At 42.4% G+C, this 16,792-nt stretch overlaps 1 protein-coding gene across 1 annotated transcript in view; it reads left to right on the top strand.

Annotated features, from left to right (window-relative positions):
• MACF1 (microtubule actin crosslinking factor 1) overlaps window positions 1-16,792 on the top strand; it is a 269,121-nt gene that overhangs the window by 113,568 nt on the left and 138,761 nt on the right. Inside the window, exons 43-50 of the mRNA XM_088451201.1 lie at window positions 10,105-10,311; window positions 13,232-13,747; window positions 14,379-14,555; window positions 14,657-14,780; window positions 14,890-15,098; window positions 15,574-15,891; window positions 16,164-16,330; window positions 16,415-16,571. Of these exons, the coding sequence (XP_088307327.1) occupies window positions 10,105-10,311; window positions 13,232-13,747; window positions 14,379-14,555; window positions 14,657-14,780; window positions 14,890-15,098; window positions 15,574-15,891; window positions 16,164-16,330; window positions 16,415-16,571 (1,875 nt within the window). The remainder of the gene's footprint in view (window positions 1-10,104; window positions 10,312-13,231; window positions 13,748-14,378; window positions 14,556-14,656; window positions 14,781-14,889; window positions 15,099-15,573; window positions 15,892-16,163; window positions 16,331-16,414; window positions 16,572-16,792) is intronic.

Here is a 16,792-nt window from a genome sequence, read left to right as displayed (position 1 = left end):
CGGAGAAATGGATTTAATGGTAAGTACCAAAATCCTGTTTTTTCAGGTGCCCATGGAAGCTGGGCTGTTTGGCTGGGGCTGCAGTCTTAGTGTACCTTATGTGGTTTTCTGTAAATATTTATTTGGCACTGTTTGTATCTCCTGGATTGGCAGTTCTGTATGGTGGCAGGGAGAGCTGGGTGGGTGCCTGACTCCTCCCTGCAGTGGAGCAGTCTGGATGGCTGGTCCTGCTCTCAGGAAGGAGGAGGACAACATTCAGTTCAAGGTCTGGCTCTGGTCTATTCTTTAGAGAGGTTACTTGACCCTTCTTCCAGATTTCAGGTGAACCATCCAGACAGCGGTCCTAACAAACGGAGATTTCCCACTAGACTATGGTTTGGTGATAATTCTTCGTCTGAGAGTTCATTCAGAACACTCAGACTTAGAGTTTACTTTAGTGATAGAAGATGTCTCCTCTGACCAACAAGGGGTGGAAGCTTTGATCAAAACAGTCTGTCAGGTGTTAAACATATTGGATGCAGGCCCTCCAGAGTCTCAAGAGGTGCCCCTTTTCAAAAGAAATCGTAAGCAGCCAGTTACATTTCCTTTGGCTTCTCAGCTGGAGGGCATGTTATCCACAGCGTGGTTACATCTGGAGCGCAAGTTCTAGGTTTCAAAGCGTCTGATATCTCTTTACCCTCTACCCATGGCGTATATATGTAAATGAAGACTCCTTCCTTAGTGTATCCTTCGGTCTCTTGGTTATCCAAGAGAACTACCATCCCCATCCTGGAATCTACTTTTTTAAAAGATACATGGATTGTGAATTTCAAAAAGTCCAATCTGATCTCGTCTCAGAGATTCATTTTGCACGTAATACTGATCAACTCGTCCTTACAGAGCATCTTTCTTTCACAGGACAGGATCTTCGTTCTCAAGGCATTTACATGACTTGTTCTCAAGAAACAGACAATCTCAATCCATCTGTGCATGGCCTTTTGGGGAAGCTTGTTTCCTCCATCGAGATAGTACAGTTTGATAGATTCGACTCCCAGAAACGTTAGTTAAACCTGCTCGCACCTTCATATTCTCTACTTTGGTGGTTGGTCTCCAACTATCTCCGTGTGGTTCGCAAGTTCACCATATAGATTTGGACGGTGGTCGCTACAGACACCAGCCTTAGATTTTAGGGCACCGTTTTCTTTGGTTTCAGTTTTATCAGCAGGAAGTGAGGCTTCCCATCAATGTTTTGGAATTCAGAGCAATCATCAAGCCTCTTTTGGCAGCTCAACAGATTCTGCAGAGTCATCCTGTAAAGATCCAGTCAGACAACACCACAGTGTTGGTGAATATCAATCACCAAGGCGGCACATAGAGTCACTTCGCAATGAGAGTGTTGACTCAGATTTTCTGATGGGCGGAAGCAAACGTCCCAGTCATATCAGCAATATTCATTCCCAGGGTCTACAATTGGGAAGCAGACTACCTCAGCCATCGGGGTCTTCACCCCGGTGAGTGGTCACTTCACCCTGATGTGTTCCAATCACTGGTAGAAAGTGCCAGATGTCGATCTCATGGCGTCTCAACAGAATAACAAAGTCTCCTTTTACTATTCTAGAACAAGGGACCCAACAGCTCTGACAGCAGACGCTCTGTCTCTGACATGGTCTTTTCACCTAATTTATCTATTTCCACTTCTTCCTCGATTCCTCAAATGTTAAAGGAACATAATCTTGTGTCCCCTGATTGGCCACATCAGGTGTGATACTCAAACCTTCTAGGTCTTCTCTTGGCAAGTCCCTGGCCCCTTCCACTTTTCCCAGATCTACTCCGTCAACTACAGTTCATCCATCTGGACTTACATTGGTTACATTTGACAGCGTGGCTGTTGAGACAGAGATCTTAAAAGCTTAAAGTATTCCAGAGCAGGTTATTCCAACCAAGCTTCAGGCTCGTAAGCCAGTTTCCAGCCATCTTTACCGTTGCATCTGGTGAGCATACTTTGCTTGGTGTGTGAAGAATCAGTTTCCTCTTCCTTCTCTTAACATTTTGCTGCTTCTCCTGTTTCTCTAAGTGGGTTTGGATGTGGGCCAATGTCTGGGTTATTTGAAGGTACAGGTGTCTATGCTTCCCATCTTTTTCCAGTGCAGGTTGGCTTTGCTTCCAGTTTTTCAAACGTTTATGCAGGTGGTTCTTCATCTGCAACCTACCATGGTTCTGTTGGACCTAAATCTTGTTATTTTTTGCTATCAAAACGTTACAATTTTGCCTAAGAACAAAGCCATGAATAAAGAATGGTACCAAAACATTCTCCAAGTGCAAATTCTCCAAATCATCTAAGAACAGTTTGGTGACAAACAATGCCTTTTCCAGCATGATGGAGCACATTGCCATAAGGCAAAAGTGACAACTAAGTAGCCCGGGGAACAAAACATCGAAATTTTGAGTCCATGGCCAGGAAACTCCCCAGACCTTAATCCCATTGAGAACTTGTGGTCAATCCTCAACAGGCAGGTGGACAAACAAAAACCTGCAAATTCTGACAAACTTTAAGCATTGATTAGGCAAGAATGGGCGGCCATCAGTCAGTATGTGGCCCAGAAGTTGATTGACAGCGAATTGCAGAGGTCTTGAAAATGAAGGGACAACACTGCAAATATTGACTCTTTGCATAAACTTAATATAATTGTCAATAAAAGCCTTTTGACACTTATGAAATGCTTGTCATTTTACTTCAGTATACCATAGTAACATCTGACAAAAAGGTCTGAAAACACTGAAGCAGCAAACTTTGTGAAAACCAACACTTTTTTGGCCATGGCTGTACACTGCTGTCAGCTGCCCTCCAGAGTTTTCTCTCATTCAACTAGGTCGGTATGTGTCTCATGTGGTGTGTGGCATGGGGCATCTGCTGCTCAGCTGTGTTGTGGGGATGCCACCTGGTCTTTTGTGCATACATTTGTAAAGTTCTACCGGTTTGAAACTTGCATCTTCTGAAGCTGGTTTTGGGCGCAGCGCAGTCTGCTTCAAGCAGTCACAGCGCACTCCTTTTCGTGACAACTGCTTTGGGACAACCTCAGCATAGCTCCACTGTGCCCCATTGGATGAAAAAGAAAACAGTATTTTTGTACTTACCAGTAAAATCCACTTCTCTGATTCCATGGGGAAAACTGGACACTCTAGCTGCGTGGCTGTGTCTTTCTTTACTCTCTGATTTGTTGGTTTGAGATATTGTTTGTTGGTTGTTAAAGGTTGCATGTTTCCCTCTTCTCATTTGGACTTGGGGCCGTATTCAATTAGAGGTGAAATCGGCAGTTTTCGGCTTCATTGGCGAATCGGCCGATATCGACCACGATAAGCTGATTTGCGGACGACTTCGCCAGCGATGGCGAAAAAGTTACTTTTTTGCCTAAATATTGGAGAGAACTTTTCTCCAGCCTAGGGCAGGCAAAAAATTTAGCAAAATCCTTATTTTTGGGTAAAAATGTGGGGATATCTTACAGAACCCTTTGGACAGCCCACCTAATGATAGCAGAAAAAAAATCGTAAGTTGCGTCCTTTGGCAAAAAACGGCTGCTGAAATTTCGGTAAAATATATATTTTTTTCCCGTGAAAAATGCGTTTAACGTATTGGGTCTTGTATTTCAGATGGCTGTAAGGATGCGCCAAGTGTTTTAAACATCGCACGTGGCTGGCGCAGGTGTTTTTTTTAAAACCGCTAAAAAAAATGCCTGCCCCAGCCACGGGCAATGTTTAAAACTCTTGACGCATCTTTATGTCCCTCCAAAATACCAGCCCCAATACATTAAATGCATTTTTCGAGAAAAAATAAATAAATTTTGACCGAAATTTCAGCGTTCGTTTTTTTTTTGACAAAGAACGCAATTTACGAAAAAAAATGTCTCTAAAGTATCATTACGGGAGCTGTCCAAAGGGTTCTGTAAGAAATCCCCACATTTTTACACCAAAATAGGGATTTTGTACATTTTCCCCGTTTTTTTAAAATGGAGAGAAGTTTTTTTTCTCCATTTTTACATGAAAAATCGGCAATAAATTATCGCAGGTGCGATAATATCGCCGCTAATTGAGTACAGCCCTATGTTTCTTTTCTGTTTAAAATATTTTTTCGATTTTGTTTCTCTGTTCCTCTCTCCTCTCCAACTCTTCTTGGGCTTGGTTAACCTTAAACTGAGTCATGTGGGGTTTAGAGTGGGAGGAGCCTGTTCAGATTTAAAGTGCCAGACTCCACATGTCACTGACTATACTGCAAACTGTGTCGCATTGCTGTTTTGATAGATTACTGTGTATTAGTAATGTGTAATCTGCAATTCAGCTGCCTTCCTAGTTATTTTTGGTCTTCTTTATGGCAGACATGTCAAAGTCCACGAAGTCTAAAGGTGCCCATCCACTAGACTATTCCTGTGAGCGATTGAACGATATCGTTCAATCGTTCATAAATCGTTTGCAAAAATATCTAAGAGTTGTATCATCGTGCATGCATGCTGGACAACCTGACGATAACGTCATGTTGAGCATGTTTGCAGATGATTGATGAGCCTGCACTGTACGACTGCTCATTCAGTGCAGGCTCATCACAGACTGACTTATGATTGCACGATTACAATGTCGTAATCGTGCAGTAGTTTTCAGATCTTTAAGTGGATGGGCACCTTAATGCTGCCCATCCACTAGCAGCCCTCAAAACAACTGCACGATTATAACATTGTAATCGTGCATTCGTTTGTCAGTCTGTGATGAGCCTGCACTGAACGATGAGCCTGCACTGAACGAGCAGTCGTTGAGTGCAGGCTCATCAATCATCTGCAAACATGCTCAACCTGACGTTATCGTCAGGTTGACAAGCTTGTTTGCACAATGATATATATGTCTAAACGACCAGCGGGCACGCGCATCAGGTAATTACAAACCCATCACTTAGAAAATTTTATTTTTTCCAAATACAAAAAAGACAATGTATCAAAAACTTATTTTTGTAATCTCACTTCATGGAATCATCTCTAAGGCTACTACATCCTTTACTCTTCCTGCAGCTCACCCTTCTGTACATATTGCTACCTCATTAATCTACTCACCACTTATGAACACACATGAGCTTTTAACGTATCTATACATACTGACAATAACATCCACAACCTGTCGCCATAAAAATCTTTCGGGCAAATCCAACAATTATATTTATATCTCTCTCCTGCTGCTTCTATTAGCTGGTGACATGTCACTAAATCCAGGCCCAATCCACATTCCACACCCACAACGAACTATAAATCCAGCTAATCTCATAAACATTGCGTGCCACCCTTCACCATCCAAGTCACTAAAATGTGCCTTATGGAATGCACGCTCTGTCTGCAATAAGCTAACATCCACCCACGACCTCTTTATTTCAACCAACCTCAACCTTCTAGCAATAACAGAAACATGGCTAACACAATCAGACACTGTCTCCCCTGCTGCACTTTCACATGGTAACCTACACTTCTCACACACCTCCAGGCCTGGTAATTGTAAAGGAGGTGGGGTAGGAATATTACTCTCCCAATCTTTCACATATACAATTCTCCCACAGGTACTTTCACTCACTTCATCATTTGAAGTACATTCTATCAGGACTTTCACCCCTTTCTCTCTGCGAGTTGCTGTTATCTATCGCCCACCTGGGCCACCTCAACAATTTCTGGAACACTTTTCTGCCTGGCTCCCTCACTTTCTATCCTCAGACATCTCCACCATTATTATGGGTGATTTCAATATCCCCATTGACAGTCCACAATCTCCTCATGCCTCCAAACTACTCTCTTTAACATCCTCTCTTGGCCTCTCCCAATGGACTGACTCCTCTACTCATCCGGAGGGCCACTGTCTTGATCTTGTATTCACCAGGCTATGCTCAGTTTCTGATTTCACTAATGCTCCTTTCCCTCTCTCAGATCACAACCTTATCACCTGCACACTCTCCTCCATTACATCAACATCATTGAAATCAACCAAACCTAAAACCCGTAGAAATATTAATGCCATTAACCTTCAACAACTACCTCTCTACAACAACAACTTTCACAAATTTCTACATTCACTTCTCCTGAGACTGCTGCATCACACCTAAACCAGATTCTAGAAAAAGCCCTCGATGAAGTAGCTCCAGCTACCCATCACACACCACGTAGAGTTAGACGTCAGCCGTGGCATTCTAGCTTAACAAGGCGTCTACAAAAACTCTCAGTTGAACGTTAGTGACGAAAGTCTCATACTCCAAGTGACTTCCTCACATATAAGACTATCTACAGCTCTTATCGTACTGCTCTGGACACTGCCCAACAAACATATTTCCAATCTCTGCTCAAGCTTCTAACCCCAAGCGACTTTTTAATAAATTTAAACTGCTTCTTACCCCTCCATCACTCAAACCACCTGCTACTATCTGTGCACAAGATCTTGCTTCCTATATTAGGGACAAGATTGATCAGATCCGAAATGAAATGGTAGACTCTTCCTCAGCTAGTGACCTGCTCAATTCCCTACCTGAACCCTCTGGCACATTCTCTTCATTTGATCTCACAAACGAAGATGAAGTATCTACACTCTTCTCATCCTCCTACTCTATTACCTCTCCTCTAGATCCTATACCCTCACAAATCCGTAAAGCTCTGTCTCCTGTGCTTATCCCAACCCTAACTAAAATCTGTAATCTCTCTCTCTCTCTACTGGCAACTTTCCATCACTGTTCAAGCACGCAGTGATTACTCCCATTCTGAAAAAAACAAATTCTGACCCTAATACTCTCTCAAATTACCGTCCTATCTCCCAGCTCCCATGCCCCTCCAAGCTACTTGAGAGACTTGTCTACACCCGCCTCACGCACTTTCTTAACTCACACAACTTATTGGACCCACTTCAGTCCGGCTTTCGTTCCCAACACTCCACAGAGACAGCACTGACTAAGGTAGTAAATGATCTTGTCACTGCCAAGGCTAAAGGCCATTACTCACTCCTAATTCTTCTAGATCTCTCTGCTGCTTTTGACACTGTTGACCACTCTCTTCTCATACAAACACTGCAATCCCTAGGTCTTAAGGACACAGCTCTTTCTTGGTTTTCTTCCTACCTATCTGATCGCTCTTTTACTGTTCGTTTTTCTGGTTCTGCCTACTCTTCGCTACCTCTATCAGTTGGAGTACCGCAAGGCTCTGTCTTAGGTCCTTTATTATTCTCAATCTATACCACCTCTCTTGGCAAACTAATCTGCTCTATTGGATTTCAGTACCATCTGTATGCGGATGATACTCAAATCTACCTATCCTCTCCAGATTTATGTCCATCTGTATTGGTCCGTGTCACTGAATGTCTTTCTGCCATTTCATCTTGGATGTCATCTCGCCACCTGAAACGTAATATTTCTAAAACAGAATAAATTATATTTCCACCGGCCAATAACCATTACCAACCTGATCTCTCTATCACTGTTGATACCTCGACCATCCACCCCGCCCCACAAGCTCGCTGCCTTGGTGTCATCCTTGACTCTCAACTGTCCTTTGTTCCCCATATTCAGTCTGTCTCAAAATCATGTTACATACATTTAAAAAACATATCCAAAATTCGACCATATCTCACACAAGACACTGCAAAAACTCTAATCCATGCACTTATTATTTCCCGCATTGACTATTGCAATAGCCTCCTTACTGGTCTTCCCAAAAACAGGCTATCACCATTACAATCCATTATGAATGCAGCTGCAAGGCTTATCTTCCTTGCCAAATGTTCTTCTTCTGCTGCCCCGCTCTGTCAGTCCCTCCATTGCTTGCCGGTTTTCTACCGTATTCAATACAAAATACTTTCACTTACACATAAGGCTATTAACCAAACCACACCAACATACATCTCTTCACTCATCTCAAAATATCTCCCAACCCGACCTCTCCGCTCAGCACAAGATCTACGTCTCTCATCCCCATGCATTACTTGCTCCCATTCACGGTTACAGGACTTTCTTCGCGCTGCACCCACTCTATGGAATAACCTACCTCGCACAATAAGACTTTCCTCTAGTCTCCAATCCTTCAAGCGTTCCCTGAAAACTCACCTCTTCAGGCAAGCTTATCAGATTCCAGAACCTCCCACATAACCTTCATAGCTTCCATATCTAATTACATCCCCTTTTACAGTCCACACACAATCTCACACATCGTCTTTCTATCACATCCTCATGACATTTGGTCGACATTCCTGTGTGACTGGATCATGCAGCCAACCAAGAAACTGTGCATTCTGGCTGGACCAAAATGCAATATATATAGCACCTATCCTTGTGTATCAATGCCTATTTCCCTATAGATTGTAAGCTTGCGAGCAGGGCCTTCCTACCTGTATATCTGTCTGTTATTATCCAGTTTTGTTCTATTAATGCTTACAATTGTAAAGCGCAACGGAATATGCTGCGCTATATAAGAAACTGTTAATAAATAAAATAAATAAAATCGCTGGTCGTTTTAGACATTTTGCAAACTATTTGCAAAAGATTTATGAACGATTGAACTATAACGATATCGTTATCGTTCAACCGCTAACATAAATCGTCTAGTGGATGGGCAGCTTAAGGGGACTGTGGTGGCCATGTTTTTTACTTGTACCCAGTGCAAAGTTAAATTACCTTGTCGAAAGTTGGACTCAGGTGCCCTGTGGGGCTTGTAGTTTAACAACAGCTGGAGAGCCACAGCTTGTGAAGCAAACCATGCTGAAAGCTTGGAAAACTGTTTTGGTGAAGAACTTTTGTCAAAGGGTGACTTTTGTCAGCTGGTATAAGTGGAAGAAGTTTCCAACTGCTTTACAGTTATAACAAAGATGGAAAAGTACATAAATACCAATAAAAAGTGTTTCTTTATTTTGTAAACTACCACTACAAGAATCGCTTAAATTAATAAATAAAAACTAGTTTATTAAATAAAAAATATGTAAACTGATCTGCAACATATGTATTCCTTCTGTCAGGGTTATTACCTGTGAATCTGCATTTTCTTACATGCCATGCTTAATGGTATTGCTTATCTGTCTCCCAAATTGAACAGTGATCCATTCAGTTGATTATCTCGCAAAATGAAAAAACACTTAGGGTTAGATTCAATTAGCTGCGAAAAAACAAAACCTTAATGTCTCGCGTGTTTTGGTGCGATATTTTCGCATCTTTTGTCTATGCACAGTCCTGTTTTTCGCACTATCCTATTACAAAAGACGCGAAAATACATTCATGCTAACACTGCGCTTGGTGAAACCAGCGAAAATTACAGTACATTTTGGGGAAATCAGTCCGTACCCCTTAAAAAGCCTAACTGACATAGGAACTCAATATAGAAGTGGACCTAATAAAAGTAGTTTGGGTTCTTGAATTGTGTGAAATGGTTGCTCTATGCATATTTGTATAAGTATGGAGATATTATAAAAAGCAATATTTTTTGGGAAAAATAATTTCTGCAGTTAAATTTGGGGTACATTAAAATGGGTGCTAGTATATTTTTGTGTCTATAAAGTGCAATTATGAAAACTGTTAAAAATACACCTGCTGCAGCCACCTGCAATCCTAAAAACACCTGTCCCATCCATACAGCTCCCCAAATTACCTGACCCACTACTTTAAACCCTTTTTCCAACACTTTTTACATTTTGACTTTAAAAATGACATGTCATTATTAGGGGGAATTAAGTTAAATCAAAAAATATTTTTGCCTAATTAGTCATCAGGAGGTTGTCCAAATGGTTCTGAACAAAGTCCCCACATTTTTAGCCAAAAATTGTTTTGTTTTGTTTTTTCCACCTGCTCTGAGATGGTGAAAACAGTTTGCCAGTTTTTATCTATGGAGTTTTCACGATAGGATAGCATGATACACATTTTTCTGTGAAAAGTACGCACCTGCGAATGCTTTTCGCCAAAAAGCTGCTTTTCGCAGCTAATTGAATCTGGCCCTTAGTGTACCTTTTGAGTAGGACTCCATGAAAAAATAAGAATTCTTTTCCTAACATTTGAGTCTGTGTATTATCAGAATTATTTTTTTATTGTAATGCATTCATGTTTTAGTCCAGGTTATATTCTTCTCATTTATTTATCGATAGTCTAAAACAGCAGAGGAGCTGAAAGAAAACCTGGGCAAGATTGAGTCTCTCCTGTGTCAGGTGCTTCCTGCAGTCCCTTGTAAAAGCAGGATGCAGAAAGCCAGCTTTACTGATGGAAAAGATTCTCGAAACCCAAGTTTGTCAGCCGGATGTCCTTCTACAGGAGATGCTGCCAGCATCATCAATGATCTCTATGAGAAAAAAAAGGTGAGGGATGGGTCATGTTTGCATCCCTGTAGTATGGTAAAAGTATTTGATTGCATGTTACGAAAACCAATGTATAACCATTGTCCTAATTATATTGTATGGTCTTATGGTGCTGCCTGCTACTGTGCTGGGTTTTTTGTAACCTTACTTGTCTTATCTAACTTGGTACTGGGAACCTGCCACTTTCTTTAGGTCTGAATAAGTGGGCTGCTTTCTCTCTTTCATTTTCTCTTTCATCCACTAGGGGACACTGGAGCTCAAGACACTGGGGTATAGACAGTGGTAGAGTAGAGCCTGACACACTTTAACTAATTTAGCAGTGTGACTGGCTCCACCCCCTGTATGCCCCATAAGCACCAGTCATTAGGCTGTCTCCAGCCTTTTCATATATATATATTTTTTTTAACTTTCATTTTTTTTTTTTTTCTTCAGAGTCCATAGGGCTCCACAGGGAGACAATGGGGTGTAGGTGGGAGCTGGAGGACCAGACATTAACCGCAAAGCTTTTCAATCCCATGATGCTCCGGTCCTTCCCCCTATACCCCACCCACAGCATGAGGGCAACTCAGTTTCGTTGGTGTCCGGCAGGAGCTGGCTCACCATTTTTGACAGCCCAAGCTTATTTTTATGATTTATTTTTATTTCTAGTATTTTGACTACTGAGCAGCAGCAAAAGACTGTCCCTTGGAGGTCTGCACTGCTGCTCCATCACCCCTCCGCGGCGCTGTGACACCAAACCCCGGTTAGGTACTCCCAGAGGGGCTCTGAAGGGGACTAGCTAGTAGGCTCCCCAGACTGCAGCCTGGAAACCACCCAGGGGACAGGTAAGGCGGATCCCTGCTTGCGGGGGCCCGCGTCTTTACGCAGTCTTGCCTCCGGTCTCAGGAGACTGACCTGAGACGCTGACGTGGACACTCGTGCGCCCGCAACTCCACTAGACCACCAGGGCTTTAATATACTGGCGCAGGGCATATTTAGAGGCCAGGGGACCCGGTGGTTAATGTCAGCAAGGGGAGAAGGCGCTTTTCCTGCAGCCCCTCCCCCAACCATTCCACTGCGGTCAAGCTGTTCCCTGAGCTGCTCTTCCTTCACCCCCTCAGAGACGCTCAGCAGCCATTTTCTGCTTCACAGGTCTCCGGGAATGCTGGGTCCAGTCTCCCTGTATACCTCTCCCATGGTCCAGGTTGTACAGTGTAATATCCTACCAGCCACTGCGGTCTGTGTAGTTGATTGTAGTGTACCAGTCTTCCTTCTCTCCTCTCCTGCTCCTGCTCCTGCTCCTGCCTTGGGCTTGTTAACAAAACTGAATTGCCCTCAGGTTGTAGATGGGGTATAGGGGGAAGGACCGGAGCATCCTGGGTTTGAAAAGCTTTGCTTTTGGTGTCGGGTCCTCCAGGTCCCACCTTCACCCCATTGTCTCCCTGTGGACCCTATGGACTTCAAAGAAAGAGAGTTAACAAAGGTAAATTTTACCATAACTCTCCTTTTTTTGGGGGTATATGTATATTCTCTATCTGTATAGAAATCCCTAATGGAGCGCACTCAGGAAAGGTCATAGACTGTGGTCCTATAGGATTGAAGGTACTTTATTTCTGCTTCACTGTTTTTTAGTTCTCTAGTATGACTGAAAAAGACAAATGTTCCAGATCCAATGCTGCTGGAGATTCGGCGGTGTTGCATTACACTTTATCTAGATGGCATGCTAAATAGTCACAGGGCTATCCAGACCCAGAAGGCTGCTGCCCAATGCGCACTGCCGGGAACTGGTGACGTTTGGCAGCTATGCTTCTGGGATGGCGGAACCTGCCTGGCAGGTTACATTTATGACAGTGATGATGGTACTTTTGCCGTCGAAAGAGGTTATGGCAGTCCCTTACCTCAATGACCTGCGGATAAAAGCAAAGTAAAATGCACTTTTCCAGACCCATCTACAAATGGATGATCGAGACCTTGGAGGCAATTCACTGCATCATAAATTACCCCAAGTCTCAGATTCTTGGGTCTCCTCTTTGATGCTACATTAGGTATTCCTGCCAGAGTTGTCAGCACTCCTGACTTGCACTTGGATGTCCATTAACCCAATGCATATAGTTGCTGGGGTGAATATCCTTCTTTAGGTCATTTCCATTAAACTTAGTCCATCTGGGGGACAATTTACTCCAACACTTTTGTTGTACTCTCTGGGGCTGATTCAGCATTGCTTGCAAGCGGCCAGCCTGAGTAAGCTGAGGCTTACTCAGCTGGCCGGCGGCACGGAGCCATCCACCATTGCGACCTCAATTGCAGTGCTGGGATCGCAAATGCAGCAGGAGGTGTCATACACGTCCTACTGCATCTGCATATTAGCAAAGATGGAATTGCAAACTGCCCGTGTGCAGCTCTGCAATTCCGTCCTAAGCTGAATCACCCCCTCTGTGTTTAATCACTCTCAGGTTTAGTGTTTATTTGTTATTGGCACTTCTATGGGCTTTGTTGAGTTTAAACTGATTCCTATTGGCTCTACAGGTGACTGCTTAGACACAAGCAAATTTAGTTTGATGTGCCAGCTCCTCACAGAGCACTCAACACCCCATAGATGGCAGTGTCTACTAGATGGACTAAGAGAAAAGGATTTAACAGTCAGACTCAAAAGTCCTCTTAAATGCGAAAGGGTATTATGTCTATAATTATCCACAACCCCTCCCTCTGTTTCTAAAGACTATGTAGGGTTTTAGTATCAGCAAATGGTGGTGAATGCCTTTTCCATCAGAATCTGCCATTCTCTTTACCAGTCTTTGTATATTTGGTTTCAGCAGGTGTAATGCTGGGGTATCCAATATAAACAACCCTTACTGCTGGTGTCAGTTGGGGAAGGGTAACTATTAGGGTAGTTATATGACAGTGGATTTTCCCTTTAATTCCAGTGTTGCTTCTTTTGTAGGCACAGCATCAAGATATGTTAGCCCAACAGCAGAATTTCATCTTGACCATACAGTCGGCACAAGATTTCTTGGATAAACATGGCAGCACACTATCCCCTGAAGAGAGAGAGCGGCTGCAGAACCAGCTGGCGCGCTTGAAAGAGGAGTATGCAGCCTCGCTCTCACAGGCACAGTTGCAGCTTAAGCAAGCACAAGGCCTGCATGATGACCTGCAGAACTTCATTCATGACCATAGTGAGTTTGACAGCTGGCTCCAGCAGAATGAAGAAGAGTTAGAGAACATACAGAAGGGAAAAGCAGACTGTGATGCTTTGCGTAACTTGCTGCAGCGGCAAACAGACTTTTCTGAAGATGTGATCTCTCACAAAGGAGATCTACGTTATATTACTATTGCCGGACAGAAGGTGATCGATGCTGAAAAATGCAGTGATGATTTGGAGATGGGAGTTGCTGGAGCTCTGGTGACAAATAAACTTGAAGATGCTTCAAAAAGATACAGTGCCTTGCATTCCAAGGTAACGCGACACAGCTATTGTGGTCAGTCTGAGCTTTGTTACCTGTGCCAGCAATGTTCCTTATGTAGAAATTGTCATCTTTAGCAGGTTCTCCTGTTTGGTTGTACTTAAAGTGATAGGTTAGGACTTTCTCCCCATGTGTTTTGTTTTTTGCTGTGTTATTGTATAACTTGTCAGTTTAAAACTAGGACATTAAGGGGTCTATTTACTAAGCAGTGTTAGGAGACAGAGTGAAATTGATAAGGCGCCAGCCAATCAGCTCCCAACTGCCATCTCACAGGCTGTGTTTGAAAAATGACAGTTGGGAGCTGATTGGCTGGCGCCTTATCAATTTCACTCTGTCTCCTAACACTGCTTAGTAAATAGACCCCTTAGACTAGCCAATGGTAAATATAGAACTGGTGTGTTATTGAGCCTTATTTGAAATATCTCCCATTACCCCTGCCATTTATTAAATGCACTGAGATTTAAGAGAGCCTTTACAAAATGGCTTATGCCTGTAAGTTTTACTGAATAGTTAAAAAAAAAAAAAAAAAAAGCAAAAATAATCCTATTTATGTATAGATTTTATATTCCATATTAAATCCATTTTTCATCCTCTTACTTGTGTTCTTTGTATGGTTTATTTCAGTGCTCCAAGCTTGGAACTCATTTAAATTCTCTATTGAACCGGTATCAGCAGTTCCAGGAGGGCTCTGATGCAGCCTTATCCTGGCTACAGAACACAGAGCTAGCTGTGGAAAAGATACTTTCTGAACCAGTAGCATCTGATCCCGGAGCTTTGCAGGTCCAGCTAAAGAAGGCCGAGGTAAATTTATATCATACCAGTGTGTCATCACATTAAATTGATGGAGTGGGGGTGTTCTGTTTATCAGAGTAAATCAGTGTAAATGCATTGATGGTTTGCAGAGCATGCAGTGCGATATTGCAGAACACCAAATACAAATGGAAAAAGTGCATAAGGCTCTCCGCAGTCTATTGGAAATCCAAGGCGATCCATTGCCAGACTGCATGAATATTCAGGCAACAGCTGGTGAGTACATTTTCATCTAACGGATTTTTCTTTGCGCTACATATTGCTTCTGTCAGTATATATGTACTATTTTCAGTATTTGTTTATAATACAAAGTATTTCTTTGTAGATTCTATAGAGAGTCGCTTCCAAATTCTCTCCAGCCAGATGTCTGCTCACTCAGATTTACTGCAGAAATCAGTAGCTCAGTCCCAGAGTGTTCAGCAAGGCCTGGAAAACCTCATGCACTGGCTGGATGGAGTGGAGAAGTCTCTAGAGGGCCAAAAGAAGGCATCAATGTCATCTTCATCCATTCAGGAGGCTCTTGCTCAGAATATGGTAAGGCAATCCCTAGTTTATTTGTCTGTGACAAATCCTAACCACTTTCTTCAAATAACCTATATTGCATGCATAGGAATGAGATAAATATTAGAAATAAATTATGTATATAAATTATTCTATAAATGCTTATTTTTATAGCACCAGCATATTATGCAGTGTTGTACAGAGAATATTGAATAATTTACCTGCCCCAGTGGAGCTTACAGTCTAAATGAATACATTACTCTATAGAAGACAAGTTTTTATGAGCACCTATCACTTTGCTTTGTTACCTGCTGCACAGATGTATCTTACTCATTTTTTGGCATTTTTCTCCGCGCATGGCCAGTATGAAGAGGCATGATTAACTTGTAGCACCACAGGGTGATGGGAAGGCAATATAATATGTTTTGCTTATACAATGTGATCATTTGTTTCTAGAAGTAAGCCAGACTATGGTGCCTGAATTTGGGCTCTTGGTCGTGTTTTACAGAAACTTAAACAAGACATTGGAAGTCGGAGGGGAAGCCTGGATGCCACTGGAGAAATGGTAGTGAAATTCATGGAGACTGCAGACCGTGCTGCAGCCGCTGCGCTCCAGAGCAAGCTCTCTGAAGTCACTGCATGGTTTAACAAAGCCTGTCAGCAGCAGATTTTACAAGAGACCGCTCTGAAAGAGGTCCTCCCAAAAGTGGAAAGATACGAGCAGATTTTGGAGGCACTAGAGGTTTTCAAAGCAGCAACGTCCCAATTGCTGGCCTCAGGAAACCAGCCAGACAAAGACATCGCTCAGTATTCTGAACAAATTCAGGTCTGTTTCATCACATAACATTGACGTTTTTATATGATTTATGTAATATATTGTAAGAACTGACCAAACTGCTTTCACTATAGTTTGTATTTTCGGGAATTTAAAACAAAATATTGACTTTGACTATTACTATTAAAAGTAAATAGAAGTATGTTAATTGTGTAATGTACACAGTCAAAGCATAATTTTCACCCAATTTCAGTTCAGTTGTTTGGTATGGTATTGAATGGAAAATCCTTTGTACAGAAAATATCTTTATGCCTTTATTTTAGGAGTTGAATATAGAGATAAAGCAACAGCAAGATCAGCTGGTTACTCTGGAACAGCTAACCAAGGAGCTAAGCACCTGCCCTGTGCTTCTAGACTCTTCCCAGCACTTACAGAAGGTGCTTATGCTGAAGAAAGACTTTCAGGATCTTCAGGAGGCAGCAAAAGAGAGGTACAGTTATAACAACTGGTAACATGTTCAGTGTTTCAATCTTTATTTTCTTTTCAATTTACCCCATCTTGTCTTCTGTCTCAGAGAATGGGAAGCCTTGTCTTGCCAGAAAGATTTAGAAGATTTCCGAAAGCAGGTTGGCACTATGAGGAAGTGGCTGAAAGACAGTGAAGAGAGTGTCCCATCAGCAGAAGCCTCTCTGGGATCACTGGAGATTCAGAACAGGCTTCAAGAAATCCAGGTAATTGTGTCAGTTGTAAAGTACAGTAATGAGGTACGTTTCTCTGCTCAATGTATGAAAAATAAAGCTTTCCATAGAGGGAGAGAGGCCCAGATCTCCCCCATCTTGTGTCAGATAAAAAACTGGTCCCTTCATGTAATGTGGTAGGCATTCTCAGTTATAAAAATGGCGTGCCTTGTTGGGATATCAGATTATTCCTACACACTGTGTTTAATTTAAGA

The sequence above is a fragment of the Taudactylus pleione genome, unplaced genomic scaffold (genome assembly GCF_031769625.1).
Source record: "Taudactylus pleione unplaced genomic scaffold, aTauple2 ptg000541l, whole genome shotgun sequence".
NCBI lineage: Eukaryota > Metazoa > Chordata > Amphibia > Anura > Myobatrachidae > Taudactylus > Taudactylus pleione.
Note: the sequence above shows the minus strand (reverse complement) of the source record. Positions and strands in the feature narration are given on the sequence as shown.